The sequence below is a fragment of the Dermacentor variabilis genome, chromosome 7, assembly GCF_050947875.1.
Source record: "Dermacentor variabilis isolate Ectoservices chromosome 7, ASM5094787v1, whole genome shotgun sequence".
Lineage (NCBI taxonomy): Eukaryota > Metazoa > Arthropoda > Arachnida > Ixodida > Ixodidae > Dermacentor > Dermacentor variabilis.
This window is the reverse complement of record NC_134574.1, coordinates 27,076,833-27,094,191: the sequence shown is the minus strand read 5'-3', so window position 1 is coordinate 27,094,191 and position 17,359 is coordinate 27,076,833. Positions and strand designations below refer to the sequence as shown.

The 17,359-nt window shown below is 49.9% G+C and overlaps 1 protein-coding gene across 4 annotated transcripts in view; it reads right to left on the bottom strand.

Annotated features, from left to right (window-relative positions):
- Positions 1 to 17,359, bottom strand: part of LOC142587383 (uncharacterized) — a 209,680-nt gene that overhangs the window by 93,221 nt on the left and 99,100 nt on the right. For 3 of the 4 annotated variants that reach the window (XM_075698339.1, XM_075698342.1, XM_075698340.1), the window contains exon 5: positions 1,360 to 1,452. The exons of the other annotated variant lie outside the window; for it this stretch is intronic. In XM_075698339.1, the coding sequence (XP_075554454.1) occupies positions 1,360 to 1,452 (93 nt within the window). The remainder of the gene's footprint in view (positions 1 to 1,359; positions 1,453 to 17,359) is intronic. 4 annotated transcript variants of the gene reach the window in all.

The window sequence follows — 17,359 nt, the reverse complement described above, 5'->3', positions numbered from 1 at the left end:
CATATTTTCGTTGATTTATACGGAACTTCGCTGCCATAACAGCTCCTCTACACAAGCTACTGGTTACCGGCGCCTCTTTCACGTGGTCTAGCGACTGCGAGCCGGCTTTTCAAGCTCTTAAGCAACATCTTACTTCCAGACCTGTGCTTTGCCACTTCGATGATCGAGCCCCCACCGTACTCCATACTGACGCGAGCGCACAAGGTATTGGCGCAGTAGTTTCATTTCATTTTATTAAACTATCAGCCTCATTTGGGCTATAACAGGAATGGAGAGGAGCATACATACTCAAAAATAGGCACTCCTTATACAAACAACTAAAAACATATAACAATGATCGACAAGGGATAGCCAAAGCTCTTTACTCTTAAGCACAGCAAACAATGCATAAAATGCACTATACATCTTAAACACTAAGTCATTTAGTTTTTTAACGAAAGAAGGTACACATTCAGATGAAATAGTGGAATTCGGCAGCCTGTTCCACCCATTTATCACCCGCGGAAGAAAACTGTACTTAAAGGAATCGTTGTGGTGTCTCGGAGGAGGAATGTAGATGTTATTCTGGTTTCTTGATGTTTCCCCAGCTTTTAATTCTATGTACTTTGATCTGTTAATTTTTACTTGATGTTTAAATATTAGAAAGAGATGGGAATAAAAACCGCTTCACAGCTTGGTCGGTCTCAGTCCTTTAATATATGTATATCAACGAGAGACACCAAAAATATCGCTGCAGTAAAAATAAACCGCAGTCAAAGCTACATTAAATATGGGTTTTTTTTCCTAGTAGCATGATAAGTGCGGGTGTTTTTTAAAGAGTGCCGCACTTGAAGCATACGGAAAGGGAAGCGAAAACAATGCTCTTACTCTGTGAGTAGCCGTGCCACAGGTTATACATTTATTTATTTTCGGCACCTATTCGGACATTCTGACAATTTATTGAACGCGGCTGTGCCGCTCTACAACTAAGCATGAGGTTGCGCCCGAGGTTTCCGGCCGTAGTGATCGCATTGCCAAGTGAGTAATCCGCAAAGTATCCTTATTCTTCATGTCACATGAAAATTTCATGTCGCACGACTTGCATCGGTTCAGGATGTAAAGCACCAAACTTCATCCTGGTAATTATTTCTATTAGGAGCAGCAGCATCGATTACATGAAAACAAAACCGGCTCGAAAACTGGCGCTAAAGTGTGACGCTCCATTAAGAGTTTCTGTAAATTTGTGATACGCCGTAGGTGTTTTCCCCGCGAATTTTTCGTGATGAAGTGACAATGTTTTCTAACGTAGTTTTCTACCTCCATAATTCAATATGGGTTCAAGTGATATGGTTAGTACACAACAAATGATGATTTTCCTACCTGTCGAGTTATACGTTCCCATCACTACACAGTTTGGCTGAGCGAAAAGCACAGGATATACATCAAACAGAACTCCTTTTTTCTTGAGTGGGCCTGCAGAGAAACATAGCATAGCTTTCCTTATAGCAACAAGTTCGTCACTTTTTGAAGCAGTTGCCCTAAGTTATTCAATTCTAGAATGTGGCACAACATTTGGCAGCCAATGTCTGGCCAGTTGATGCAAGACTCCTCAGTTTACCACTTCGCTCGGTAGGATACACGGATTTAAGGTTGCACTTGTATGATTTTATCTCGACTCGTACAATGTCGACGGATATTAGTACCTGAAATACGTTCACAGATGAGACGCCAGCTGACGTTGCGCCTAAGTTTATTTTAACTTTATTTCAATCGCAAGTTTTTGTTTAATTAGACAGCAAGCACAGATTCATATTTTAATTTAGATGAATATTATATATTACACAGAGTTAGTGCAATTCCGACCGAGCTAGACCTAATTTTCCTCTGTTCCACATATCATTTATTCGCTTTTTCAGACGGAATGATTAATGAAGCAGCACAACAGTGGGGTGAAAGAATTGGTAGAGGGAAGCTTTATCTCTTAGTAAACTTTATTTATCGTATTTGTTTATTTACAGATACTGCAGCCTAAAAAGTGCTATTGAAGGAGAGGGTGAATACAATATGTCACAAATATGAAGCACAATAGAAAAGAAGCATGCGTGCGTACATGGTTAAAGAGAGTGCTCAATAGCATTCGCAAATTCTATCTGTGGTAAGCGACGAATAGAACCAGGCATGTTACTTCAGAGTTCAACAGTCCGGCGAAAAAAATTGTTTTAAGAGTGTTTGTGCAAACGAACAGACCGAGAAGTTTAACTGATTGCTCTTTCTTGTGATTAAGGCCTTGCACGAGTCAGATATGTGCAGTGCTGGCAGTATCGAAGATACATGTATCTTAGATACTATCTTAGATAGTCTTTGGGTATCTTGTATCTGTGTCTAGATACGTCTGGCATGACACGTATCAGTATCTGTATTTCCGATACATGAAATAATGTATCGTGTATCTTAAGATGCAAGATACTGCTACTGCAACATCAGTTTGACGTAATAGTTCTGCGTAAACCTGCTAAGTGGAAATAATTAATTATTAAGGGAAAATGAGACATCCACTCAATCGTAGCAATTGCTACAAAGGAAACCCATTCGGGTTCCTCAAAAGAAAAGCGTCGCAGTTACAGAAAACTTGGTCGTCCTGGTCCGGGACTCGAACCCGGGACCACCGCCTTTCCGGGGCAGCCGCTCTACTGAGCTAACCAGGCGGCTAACAGATGCCAGGGCCAAGTCGAATTTGTCAACAACTCCACGATTGAGTGGATGTCTCAACTCTGCAAAATTTATGATTAAGTGGATGTCTCATTTTTCTTTAATAATTACTTCTTTCCGGGCAGAGATAGGGCAGTCACCACGCACACGCGGCAACATCAGCATTTGATGACACGTTAGCAGTGGTGCATCCAGGAAGACCTTCGTAGTATTCTCTGAAAAAACAGTCAAGCCCGTGAAAAGCTGCACAAAGAATAGACAGAATTTGAACATCTGGCCAATTTTACTGCTGCCTTGACCATAGGGAGCAGTAAAATGTAAACTGGACACTACGCGAAACGCACCTGTGAGCTTGTGTAGCTTGTGTAGACTGGAAGACGAAGTAGTTCCGGCAGAACACGCTCTTTCACATGGGCTAAGCCGACTTTCGACGTTTTAGCCGAAAACTCGTCAATTGCACCAGCCTCGACTATCCGATCGGGTTCCACTCGACAAACGCTCCGTTTCAAGATCAAGGTCAAGCCCGCCAGTGAATTTTTCTTCATCCCACGCGACTTTGAAAACTCGAAGCGGCGGAAGCCCCGTTACACCTCGACAGTCTTAGCGCGTGAGCGACCGCCTCACCACTTAATAACCGGATCGCTTCTGCCGAGCGTAGGAGATGGCTACATTAGAAGACATGGACCTCTAAATAACCCCCCCGCATACGGTTAACAACGCGGATGAAAACGAGGACGCAAGGATAATTTCCGAAGCGGGGAATAGCAGAGAGGTCGCCGCCCACAACCAGGCGACGGACGGCTGGCAGTTAGTTCTATCGTGGCGACAGCGACAGACTGTCAAGCACAACGACAGGGAAACGGCTTCCAACAACAAGAATAACATAAACGGACAGCCATCAGCAGGCGGCGCGAAAAGAGACGGGCAAATCGGTCGTCGCAACATGCGCCCGAGGAAGAGGAAGCCTCTATCGCCATTATCGAAGATTGACATCAACATAATACTGAAGCCCCACAAGAGACTAATGCTCAAGGAATATCTGTGAACAGAAATACCACAAGCATTCGGGCTACCGGGACGATAATCACAGGAAGCGGACCGAACCAGCGAAAAATCACCGGACAGGATTTCATACCGCGAATCCGAGAGGCAACGAATATCACCATCGTCTCCACACCTTTACTGGAAGTGGCGGACGTCATTCGTCGAATCACGTTAATGAAGCGGCGAGGCAAGCAACACCCCTTCAACGTGCACGTAGCGGATCCAGATGATAGCTACAAAGGGGTGGTGCACGGATTCCCAGCACACACCGAATCAGCAGATCTCCAGCAATACCTGCGAGTCAGGACCCAAGGAGTCACCATCGAAAGGGCCTGAATGCTAGGAAGCTCAAATACCGCTCTCCTCACCTTCTCGGGAGGCACGCACCCCAAATGCGTGTACTAAGTGGGAGTAGAGATGCGGTGTACGGAGTACAGGCCAACAATCCAAATGTGCCTGGAGTGCATGCAAGAGGGACATCGTTCAGACATTTGTCAGAACCCAAAGAACATATGCCGTGGCTGCGGACTCGAAAATCCACCCCCACAAGGACACGAATGTGAAGTGAAGTACGCCGTGTGCAGGGTGGCGGGGCACGAGACGCGTCGGTGCCCGAACAAATTGATTGCCGCCAAGTGCATGAAGACGACTCACCACTCTCGTTCGCGGGAGCGGTCGGGACAGAACACCAAAAAGGCACCGGGGCGCTGGTTCGAGTCGACGGAAGAGGAGGACTTCTAACGGCACCGATCGAGATCCAGATCTCCACACGGAAGCGGAGCGAAGAGCAATACCCCCTCGAGGGACCCCTCCAGCTCCAGGGCCCCGCAGCGGTAGAATTCGCCACTGCCTAAAAACAGCTGGTGAGCTGGGCGAGGATTGTTTCTCCCACTGCTCCAAAACAGAATACTGGTGAAAATGATAAACGTATTCAGAAATTGGAAAAGAAATATGCGCGACTAAGAGAACAGCTCTCAGGAGAAGAACGCAAACGACAATCACTTGAGAAACAAATGTCAGAGTTCGAGGCGCGCTTCAATAGCACAATACAACAGCTGGAAACGCCGCGTCAGTCTGAAGAAATAGCCAAAACGAAAGCGGCGGCAGATATAAATTCCGTCTCCGCGCAGTCTCCGACAACCCAAAGCTCAAATAGCGCGCAGATAACGGCAGCGCAGATCCAGGCAATGATCGCGGAAACCTTGAAAATATTTATGCATGATATGATGACGTTAGTTACACAAAGGTTAACGGAATTTCAACAACTATGCACGGACGACTTTGAGAAACACAAGGTATTCGTGGCAGAAGAGCTTAAGGCAGTCTCGAAGGCTGTTTTCACCAAAAAACGTGCAATTGCTATGGGAGCGGGTTCGGCAAAAACTAAAATAAGCCACTGCGTAACAGAATCCGACGGCTCGGGCACGGAACGTCACGGGCAACATGGCTAATCAGGCTAAGAAATCACAACGAATACAAAATTCAGATCAATTAGAGATATGGCAATGGAACTGCCGCTCCTTCTCCAGGAAAGCGGCAGTGTTCCACCAGTTTATAAAAAGCTCCGGAATCGCTCCGGACGTGATATGTCTGCAGGAGGTCGGGGCCAAGCCGGCCAAACTGCAGGAATACTACACTCCGAGCGATCCTCAAAATTCAAAGGTCGCCACGCTGGTGAGTAAGTCGATAAACGCTCAATTATTAACAGTTCCGCAAACTGAGGGAGAGACTAATTCCATAGTTATCAGTGTGGTGCCAAAGAAACGAAGTAAGGCACACACACTAATCACAAATCTCTACAGTCCTCCGAAAAGCAAAGCGGAAGACCTGCCCCAAATTCTCTTAGCAACAAAAAATTTAGCGGGCACCAGAGATAAGGCGGTAATAGTGGGTGACGTTAATGCACCCCACATACTATGGGGATACGCGAAAACGTTGCCCAAGGGGTTCCTACTCGAGCGCACCGCAACAGCCTTGGGCTTACGAGCAATCAATCAGATCGGCAAACCGACGCGTACGGGTAACAGCGTCAGCAGAGAGACAGCGCCCGACCGTGCCGTTACAATTATCATCAGATACGCACAATGGGTTCTCTTTGACGAAAACCTGGGAAGCGATCACGACATAATCCGAGTAGCGCTCTCCACGCCCAACATACGGAGAACAATAGGAATGAGTAAATTAACTGACTGGCCTCGTTATAGACAACTCCAGAGAGCGCTGGAGGAGTCGGATAAAGCTCCGACCAACATGCGAGAATGGACTGAATCCCTTCGACGAGCACACGGGGACACCACTAAAGCCATTGAGCGTACAGCGGAGGTACAGCTGATAGACTCTCAACTGGTCAGCCTATGGGAAGAGAGGTGGAAACTGGCCAAGAGGTGGAAAAGAAAACGTCTAAACAAACACCTGAGACTACGCATCGCTCTCTTGGCCGAGCAAGCCCAAGGCCACGCCAACGAGCTCGCTAAAAACGAGTGGGCGACGTTCTGTGGAACCCTATCAGGAACTCTGGGAACGACCAGTACGTGGCTAATACTACGAAGCATGCTAGACCCGATGAGAACGCGTACTGAGAATAACAAGAAGCTCCAAATTATAGCAGACAACTTCGAGGGTACAGACCAAGATCTAGTCAATGCTTTTCAGAAAAAGTACATAGGACCCTCACCTGTCACGGGATCGTCGTACGCGAAGAGACAATACACGGAGGAGGCGAACCCTAAATTAGACGAAGAAATAACATACGCGGAAGTGTATAAGGCGGCACAATCCGCAGTTAAAAACTTGGAACCGGGCCCAGACTCGATCACAAATGCAATGATTCGAAACATGGATTCGGTAGTCCTAGCGAAAAGTAACAAAGATTTTCAATAGCGAGAACTGGGCCGAGAGAGACTTGCCCCAAGAGTGGAAATTGGCTAAAGTAATCATGATCCCCAAACCAAGAAAGAATCCCTCGATTGATACACTACGGCCGGTGTCGCTAACGACCTGCCTGGGTAAGCTCTATGGAAGGGTTATCCATAGCAGATTGCAGCGATAGCTGGAAGAGCGAAGCTGGTTCCCGGACTACATGATAGGATTTCACACGGGCTTATCTTGCCAGGACGCGTTCCTCCTACTTAAAGACGAAATTCTAACTAAAATACCGTACGGCGACGAGAGACTAGTCCTAGCACTAGACCTCAAAGGACCCTTCGACAACGTCTCTCACGCCGCAATATTGGAGGAAGTCGAACTCGCGGATTGTGGTGAGCGCACATACAATTACTTAAGAGCATTTCTTTCCAACCGCGAGGCGAGCGTCAGTATGGGCCAAATCATTTCGGATTTATTTAAAATGCCTGACAAAGGAACACCTCAAAGAACTATATTATCTCCTCTTCTCTCCAGCATAGCGATGTGTCGCCTTGCGCGCGATCTGGATCGGATACCCGATCTAGGTTACACTCTATACGGACAACATCACACTGTGGACGAGCAGAGGTTCACTAGGGGATAAGAAATGTACGCTCCAAAGCGCAGTATTAGCGGTGGAGAAATTTTCTACATGGAGTGGCCTGAAATGCGCACCCGAAAAATCTGAGGTCTTCCGGATACATGCGAAAGGCTACAAATCCAGAGGATCGATTAATATAGTGGTTGAGGGCCAATCAGTCCGAAAGGTACCCACGATGCGAGTCCCGTGTTTGTGGCTTCAGAGCGACGGGAGAGCACTCAAGACCCTCAAATCTACAGCCCACAACATAGCCCAAATGATACGTCGCGTGACGTATCGAAAAGTCGGAATGCGAGAAGACGATACCCTAAAGCTCGTACAGGCCTTAGTGGTTAGTCGAATCACGTATGGCTTACCGTACCAAATCCTGAACATGGGGGAGGAAAGGCAGGCTAACACACTAATCCGAACCGCTTTCAAAGCTGCTCTGGGCCTGCCTAAATGTACTTCAACGGAGCACATGCTAGCTTTGGGAGTGCACAATACTTTCGACGAACTGATGCGACAGAGGGAGTGCCTCAGCTTCACAAAAACTGGTAGGGCAATATTGGCTAGACTCAATATCGCAGCATACCCCATTTATCTCACAGAGCAGGCCGTACTTCTCCCTCCTTCGGTGAGATCCAAATTACAGTAACCCCAATTCCAAAGAATATGCATGCCGAGTACAACAAATTAAGGCGCAAAGCACGCGCACAGCAAATTCAATCAGCGTACTCTAATAACCATACGTACAACACGTACTACACGGACGCAGCTGTGTATGCAGAGGCGACCGGGCAGCACTACCAAAGGACAAAGGAAGTACGCCCTGGCAGTCGTGAACGCGATCGGCCAGCAGCAAATTACCGCGTCGGCCACGGCGAGATCCCCCACCTCGGCTGAAATATTAGCAGTGGCGATCGCACTCGCTCACGCGGAGCGTTCGCAAAGGGACTCGGTCGTGGTCACGGACTCCCAGGAGACATGTCGCATGTTTCTCAAGGGGCACGTGACTGCGGCTAGCCTCGCGATAATCCCCAAATCCTTCAACCACCATCATCGCCTACTCTGCTGCCCGGGCCACGCGGGGGTACCGGGGAACGAAAAGGCCAACGCGTTAGCTCTGGTGTCCACTAACCGAGCGACGGCGTCCTCTTCTAACCCCAATCACACGCACTATCCCTCACAAAATTCCACCAATTTAAATGCCAAAGACATCCTTGCTCATCAGCGCGGAGTCCGCAGAAAATACCCGCCCCCTCACCCACACCTTAACGGGAAGAGGCCGCTGATTGGCGTAAAATACAGACCGGGGTATTCCCCCATTTAAAATTGCTAGACGCCATGTATCCCACTCGTTATAGGGCCAACTGTCATTGGTGCGGTGGCATACCTACCCTAATACATATAACCTGGGAGTGCACTAAGCCCCCTCATAGGCCAAATACCAGTAAGACAATGGAGCAGTGGGAGACACAGCTCTCCCGCTCAGACCTGGAAGGACAAAAGTCCTTATTTAGCCAGGTCAGGCAGGCGGCAGATGCCAGTGGGGACCTGGACTGAGAGGCACCGACCACACCTCCTTGAAATCTTTTCCATTGCAATAAAGTTTCTACCTATCAGAAGATGGGGGTGCACTTACAGAGCGGCGACGAGTATGGCCGGCGCACACCCGCATACGCTCATATATATATATATATATATATATATATATATATATATATATATATATATATATATATATATATATATATATATATATATATATATATATATATATATTGTAAGCACTATTAACGTACTTCGTCGTTTTCATTTGTACATAGCCATCATCATCTTCCCTGTTCTTCGTCTTCTTCGCGCGTGAGCTGGGGCGTTGCCTTTTTGTGGAATAAACAGCGCTCGACAACTTGATCGGTCTCGGTATTATAAAGTGGTGGAGGTACGTCAAGATCCCGACGTCCTCTCGCGTTCACGTTCTCCCTGGAGCTCCGTTCCGGTCGCCGCCTGCCCCCAGCTACCCCTACAACAATGGACACTTCCAACCCCGGCCCTTCCGGCGCCTCAAACCCTACCACACAGACGACCCCACCTGCGGCGCCCTCTTGGACTGTGACGAGCCCTCAGCGCGATCCCCCTGTCTTTGCGGGACTCCGCGGTGATGACGTAGACGATTGGATCGACCACTACGACCGCGTGAGTTCTTGCAACAAGTGGAGCGACACCCAGAAATTGCGGCACGTCGCCTTCTACTTGACCGGTGTTGCAAAGACGTGGTATTTCAACCACGAATCCGACATCGCGGATTGGTCCACGTTTACCTCGAAGCTGCGGCAAATCTTCGCTTCCTCGTCTGGCCGTGCAGAAGTCGCCAAACAGAAGCTGGGAACGCGCCGCCAACTTCCCCAAGAGTCTTACACCTCATACATAGAGGACGTCTTGGCTCTGTGCTGCCGTGCGAATCCTAGCATGACGGAAGCCGAACGCGTTCGCCACATCTTAAAAGGCATTGGGCCTGTCGCGTTCAACGCCTTAATCGTGCAAAATCCGGCTTCTGTCCAAGACATCACTTCAACGTGTCAACGCCTCGACGAGCTGCAATCTATTCGTCTTCCACATGACAGCAGCGATCCTCAAGTTCCTCATTCTCCAGATCTACGTGCTCTTATCCGCACCATCATCCGCGAGGAGCTTCAACTACAAGACCTAAAGCGTCCCCCTGCTGCCTGCGCACCAACCCCCACCTTCGACTTGCGCGAGGTCGTAAAACAGGAGTTGACGGCGATGACTACACCCACGACGCATCTTGCTCCGGTAGCGCGCTCCACACCTACCTACGCGGATGTTGTTTCGCTACCCAACCCTACCGTGACTTCCGTGCCTACTGGCGTTTCCTATAACCATTTGGCTTCGATGGGAACCAGAGCACTTGCTGCGCCATCGTACCCTCAGTGGCGTCCACCTCGTCCGGTATGTTTTTACTGTGGCATACGCGGCCATATATCTCGCTTCTGCCGCCGGCGCCAGCAGGATGAAAGGCGAGGCTATGCTGAGCACGAAAGAGACCGCACTCGCCGATCAGACGACTACTATCCCGCACCGCACTCGTTACCGCACTCGTTCCCTCAACAGCGTTCTCCGTCTCCACCAGCTGCTCCCAGTCTGCCTCATAGTTCCCGTTCGGGCAGACGTCGTTCTCCATCCCTTTACCGGCGCTCTACATCACCGCTTCGTCCCACTTCCCATTTTGTCGACCAGCACTCGGAAAACTAACTGTTGCAGTTTTTGGAGGGGAAACTGCTTCTTATCGGTCTTCAAAAATTCCTCCTGTTCGCCCCGCCAACATGCTTTCTGTGACTGTCGAAGGTGTTCCCGCGTCAGCTCTCATCGATACTGGTGCCGCCGTTTCTGTTCTTCGGAGTGATCTGTGTTCCCGGCTCCGTAAAGTAAAAACGCCTTATCTTGGACCTATTTTGCGCGGTGCTAATAATGCATTCATTCACCCTGACGGACAGTGTACTGCTCGTGTTCTCATCGACGGCATACGCCACCACATCGAATTTATCATCCTTCCAACGTGTATCCATGAACTTATACTTGGTTGGGACTTCCTACATTCTGCTTCAGCCGTCATTTCATGTAGAGAGGAAGTTGTCCAGATCACGGATACAGAGTTTGAACCTGTTGCGGACTCATCACTTTCATGCGTGAACTTGGCCATCGCTGCAGACTACGTTCTGCGTCCTGGTCACGAAGACGTTGTAGCCGTAACATCCCCTCAGATCGCCGACGGAGATGCCCTAGTCGCCCCTTCTTCCCGCTGTACTTCTCGCGGAATTCTCATTGCCACCTGTCTCGTCCGGTTTTCACGCGGCCGCGCCCTTCTGTCTGCTTGCAACACGACCCCAGATCCTGTGATGCTGCCCAAAGGGATGACTGTGGCAACCCTCGCCGACACTCAACCTATCTCTCTAGTCACGCTTTGCCCTTCTTCATCGCCAGCACCAACCTCAGGTTTGGATGATTCTTTCCCTCCTCCAGCCGTTCTTGGTTCTGACCTAACAGCCGCGCAGTCCGAAGCCTTAATGGTGGTCTTGGCAAAACACAAAGCCTGTTTCGATAGCTGTTCCCCTGTGTTGAGCCAAACTCCTGCGGCTACACACCGCATTGAAACCGATGGTTCCGCTATAATACGACGACGCCCCTATCGTGTATCGCCGTCTGAACGAAAGGTCATTGAACAACAGGTCGCTGACATGCTTGCGCGGAAGATAATACGACCTTCATCTAGCCCATGGGCGTCTCCCGTGGTCCTGGTAAAGAAAAAAGATGGCTCAGTTCGCTTTTGCGTGGATTATCGAGCGCTCAATAAGATCACACGCAAGGACGTATATCCAATACCTAGAATTGACGACGCTTTGGACACACTACAAGGAGCGGAGTATTTCTCAAGCCTTGATCTTCGATCAGGATATTGGCAAATTCCGATGAACGAGACTGACAAAGAAAAGACCGCATTCGCTACACCGGATGGCCTTTATGAATTTAACGTGATGCCTTTTGGCCTTTGTAATGCTCCTGCCACATTTGAGCGCATGATAGACAACGTACTTCGTGGTCTAAAATGGAAGACATGCCTCTGTTATCTGGACGATATTGTCATCTTTTCGTCTGACTTCAGCCAACATCTTCATCGATTAGACGAAGTTCTCAAGTGCCTTGCGAATGCTGGTCTCCAGATCAATACAAAAAAAATGCAAATTTGCAAGCAAAACAATAAAAGTGTTGGGTCACGTCGTCTCAAAAGATGGCATCCAGCCTGACCCCGAAAAGATTAGTGCCGTTCTTCAGTTTCCTCGCCCCCAGCAACAGAAAGATCTACGTAGTTTCCTCGGCTTGGCGTCATATTTTCGTAGGTTTATACGCAACTTCGCAGCAATAGCAGCTCCTCTACACAAGCTGCTGGTTACCGGTGCCTCTTTCACGTGGACAAGCGACTGCGAGTCGGCTTTTCAAGCTCTTAAGCGGCATCTTACTTCTGGACCAGTGCTTCGCCACTTCGATAATCGTGCCCCCACCATACTCCATACTGACGCAAGCGCACAAGGTATTGGCGCAGTACTTCTGCAACGTAATACAGCATCTAAAGAGCAAGTCATATCATATTCCAGCCGAACACTTTCTCCAGCTGAGCGGAACTACACCATTACAGAGCAAGAGTGCCTGGCTATAGTTTGGTCGATTCAGAAATTACGGCCATACATTTACGGCCGCCACTTCACCATCGTCACCGACCATCATGCTCTGTGTTGGCTGTCATCAATGAAAAACATGTCAGGACGCTTAGGCCGCTGGATACTCCGCTTGCAGGAATATGACTTCACTATAACGTACAAGTCTGGAAAACACCATCATGATGCAGACGCATTGTCTCGCTGCCCACTCTCACTCTCTCCCGGTAACGCACCGTCGTCTTCCCAACCACGTCGTTCCGATGCTACGCCTGCCTCTCACCAACTCTCGATAACGCCCCTGGACCAAGTTACGCTTTCATCACGCTCTGATTTCGTCTCGCTTCAGCGGGCCGACTCCTACTGTCGAGCTCTCATGGATCGCCTTAGTGGGTTCGCCGAACCACCCAACAGCCGCTTGCGACGCCAACTTCGACAATTCCGCCTTCAAGGTGGCGTGCTACACCGCTACGTTTACCACCCAACAGGTCACCGGTGGGTCCCAGTTCTACCTCGCTGCCTTCGTTTGCGGGTATTAGAGGCACTTCACGACGATGTATCGGCTGGCCACTTAGGCTTCCACAAGACTTACGACCGCATAAAGACCCGCTGCTTCTGGCCTGGCCTATCCTCAACGGTGGCCAAATACATTGCCTCTTGTGCGTCATGTCAGCACCGCAAACGCTCGACATCCCCTCCTGCCGGTTTACTACAACCTCTCCCTTGCCCAGACGCACCTTTTGAATTTGTTGGCATTGATTTATATGGTCCCTTGCCGTTGACACCCTCCGGTCACCGTTGGATTGTCACTTCGGTCGACCATTTAACAAGATATGCCGAGACTGCCCCTCTGCGATCCGGCACCGCTTCTGAGGTCGCCGACTTTTTCTTGCGCGCCATCGTCTTGCGCCATGGGGCTCCTCGCGTTCTTCTCAGTGACCGTGGCAAGGCGTTCATTTCACAAGTTCTCGAGGAAGTTCTTCGAGCCACTAATACCGTCCACAAAGCTACTTCTACTTATCATCCGCAAACCAATGGCCTTACTGAGCGCTTCCACCGTACGCTGTCTGACATGATTTCTATGTACATCCGTCCTGACCACACTGACTGGGATAAAATTCTTCCTTTTGTGACATTCGCATATAATACTGCTATTCAACGGACTACCGGCTACAGCCCTTTCTTCCTTGTGTATGGACGATCTCCTTCCACCATATTCGACAGAGAACTATTTTTCGCACCTTCTTCGCCTAACGCGTCGCTTCCAGAAGATTTTGCTGCCCGAGTTGCACATTGCCGTCAAATCGCCCGGAAAAGCACAGAAGCTACCCAAGCTGAGCGCAAGCGTTACTGCGACAACAAACGCCGTGACCTACGTTTTCACCCTGGAGACCAAGTCCTGCTTTGGACTCCACTCCGCACCCCAGGCCTCTGTGAGAAGTTCCTTCCACGCTACATTCCAGCACTATTAACGTACTTCGTCGTTTTCATTTGTACATAGCCATCATCATCTTCCCTGTTCTTCGTCTTCTTCGCGCGTGAGCTGGGGCGTTGCCTTTTTGTGGAATAAACAGCGCTCGACAACTTGATCGGTCTCGGTATTATAATATATATATATATATATATATATATATATATATATATATATTGTACTGAAGGCACTGGGCAGTGGGCATGGTGCTGGTGTGCTGGTGCAAGAGAAGAAGACGACGAGAAGTGCTTGCTTCTCCGTTACGACATAGCGCCGACCTGTTTAAGCCTAGCGCTACAACCAATAACTAGTGACCCTTCTGCTAGGCGAACACCACCCCCGTTGCATTTGGTGGAGGTGCTGGGTTTCTATTTCCTATCTGTCAATCAAGCTCTTATCGACTGCGCTCGGGCCGAACTTACGTTATCAGTGCCGTGCTTCGACTCTAACGACCATTCTTCTTCTAAAGTTGTTGCCACCTCTGACATCGATATCGCACCTTTCTCCGCCGCTCTGGTTCCTGTGTCATGTAACTCTGCTGCGAACTCATTTGTTCTGTGTACACCGTCGGCCACTTGTGCGCGCCGCCGGAACTTTCCGCTTCCGTCTTCTGTCGTCACTTTTTGCGACGGTTCTGCTGCCCTTTACGTGTGAAATCCATCCGCCTGCCCATCATCCCTACTCCGCGGCGAATGCCTGGGTACCGCAGAAGCTTTCGATAGCGTTCTCCCGGCCACCATGTTTGGTGATACGGCATCACTTCCGATTTGTTCCGTCACTCCTCCCGCCGCGACCGATGCCCCTGTACACGTCTTCGCTCGTGCCGTCGACGCAGAACTAACACCTGCGCAGCACAGAGAAATTATCAAGCTCCTCCAACGCTTTCGTTCCTCATTTGACATTGACCAACCATCCTTGGGCCGAGCGTCCGCAGTCGTTCATCGTATCGACACCGGTAAACAAACACCATTGCGCCAGCGTCCGTATCGTGTGTCGGCTGCTGAACGCCGTATCATCGAACAGCACGTTGACGACATGCTGGATCGTGGCATCATCCAGCCCTCTAACAGTCCCTGCGCATCTCCGGTTGTCCTCGTTAAAAAAAAAACATGGCTCCACTCGGTTCTGCGTCGACTATCGCCGCCTTAACCGAATAACGAGCAAAGATGTCTATCCTCTGCCGCGCATCGACGATGCCTTGGACTGTCTTCAGGGAGCGGAATTCTTTTTCTCGCTGGATTTGCGCTCCGGGTACTGGCAAGTGCCAATGGCAGAGGCCGATCGTGAAAAGACAGCCTTCGTCACGCCTGATGGCCTATATGAATTTACTGTCATGCCGTTCGGCCTCTGCAACGCGCCTGCCACTTTCGAACGAATGATGGACACCATTCTTCGAGGGCTGAAGTGGAAAACGTACCTCTGTTATTTCAATGACATTGTGGTTTTTTCCACCGACTTTGCGTCGCACCTCAACCGCCTCGAGCAAGTACTTGCGTGCCTCTCCACTGCAGGACTGCAACTAAATTTGAAGAAATGCCAATTCGGCGCTCGTACGCTTACTATTCTCGGCCATGTAGTTTCAAAAGACGGTATCCTTCCGGACCCCACAAAACTTAGCGCCGTATCCGAGTTCCCTCAACCAACCACCATGAATGAGATTCGCAGCTTCATCCGCCTGTACTCATATTTCCGACGCTTCGTCCGTAACTTTGCCTCTATCATTGCCCCCTTGACGCAGCTTCTCACCGGCAGTTCTGACCTATCAGCCTGGTCCTCGGCGTGCGACGATGCATTCCAAGAATTGCGACGCGTTCTCACCTCGCCTCCAGTACAGCGACACTTCGATCTCTCTGCGCCAACTGAGATCCATACGGACGCTAGTGGTGTCGGCCTCGGCGCTGTTCTTGCACAACGCAAGGATGGCTTCGAAGAGTACGTCGTCGCGTATGCCAGCCGCACCCTTACCAAAGCCGAGGCGAACTACTCGGTTACTGAGAAGGAATGTCTGGCCATCATTTGGGATATCGGCAAATTTCGTCCTTATGTGTACGGGCGTCCATTTGACATCGTGACCGACCATCATGCCCTATGCTGGTTATCTTCACTAAAAGATCCAACTGGTCGGCTTGTCCGTTGGTCATTGCGCCTACAAGAGTACGACATCTGCGTTGTTTATCGCTCAGGCCGAAAGCATTCAGACGCAGACGCTCTATCCCGGTCACCCCTGCCCTCTGGTCCTGTCCACTCGTCTATTTCTACCTGCGGTGCCTTCGCCCTCAACATTTCCGACATGCCGTCAGAGCAGCGCAAAGACCCACGGATCTCTTCGCTTGACTTCCTGTCCAGCCAGTCGCCAGCACCGACCTCTCGGACGCTTCGTCGCCAAGCCACGCACTTCATCATTCTGGATAACCTGCTGTACCGCCGCAACTACAATTCCAGCGGCTGTAAGTGGTTGCTTAAGTGGTAAGCGGTTGTAAGTGGATACCCCGACACCTCCGCTCCGACATCTGCGCCACGTTCCACGACGACCCACAATGCGGCCACGCTGGTGTATTAAAGACATACTCTCGCCTCCAGCTTCGGTACTACTGGCGCCGTATGTACCGTTTCGTTCGCCAGTATGTCTGGTCATGCCAAATATGGCAACGACTCAAGACGCCACCTCAATATGCTACCGGCCCCTTGCAACCTTTACCATGCCCCACGCGCGCGTTCAACCGCGTCGGCATTGACCTATACGGTCCGCTTCCCAACACTCCAAGCGGCAACCGCTGGGTTATTGTTGCTATCGACCACCTCACGCGGTACGCTGAAACTTCAGCCCTAGCATCTGCCAGAGCAAAAGACGTCGCCAGTTTTATCCTTAAAAACCTGATTTTACGCCATGGAGCACCTCGAGAATTACTGAGCGACCGCGGTCGCGTTTTCCTCTCAGACGTCATTGAAGCATTGCTAAAGGAGTGTCGCATCATTCACCGCACTTCCACGGCATATCATCCTCAAACTAATGGGATGACAGAAAGTTTCAACCGCACCCTTGGTGACATGATGGCCATGTATGCTTCATCTATCCACTCGAATTGGGATCGCATTCTACCTTTCGTCACCTACGCTTACAATACCGCCACGCAAAGCACCACTGGGTTTTCCCCTTTCTTTCTCCTTTGCGGACAAGTACCTTCATGCACTATGGACACGATTCTACCTTACCGGCCAGATGCTTCGGAGTGGACGACTGTTTCTAGAGAGGCTGCTTACGCCGAAGAATGTCGCCAGCTCGCTCGTTCGTTCACATCCCAGGACCAGTGGCGCCAAAAGCGTCGCCACGATTCATTCACTACGGCTACGTGCTTTGCGCCTGGCTCACTGGTCTGGTTGTGGGTGCCCTCTACTCCTCCAGGACTTTCCTCCAAGCTGCTCTCCAAGTACCACGGT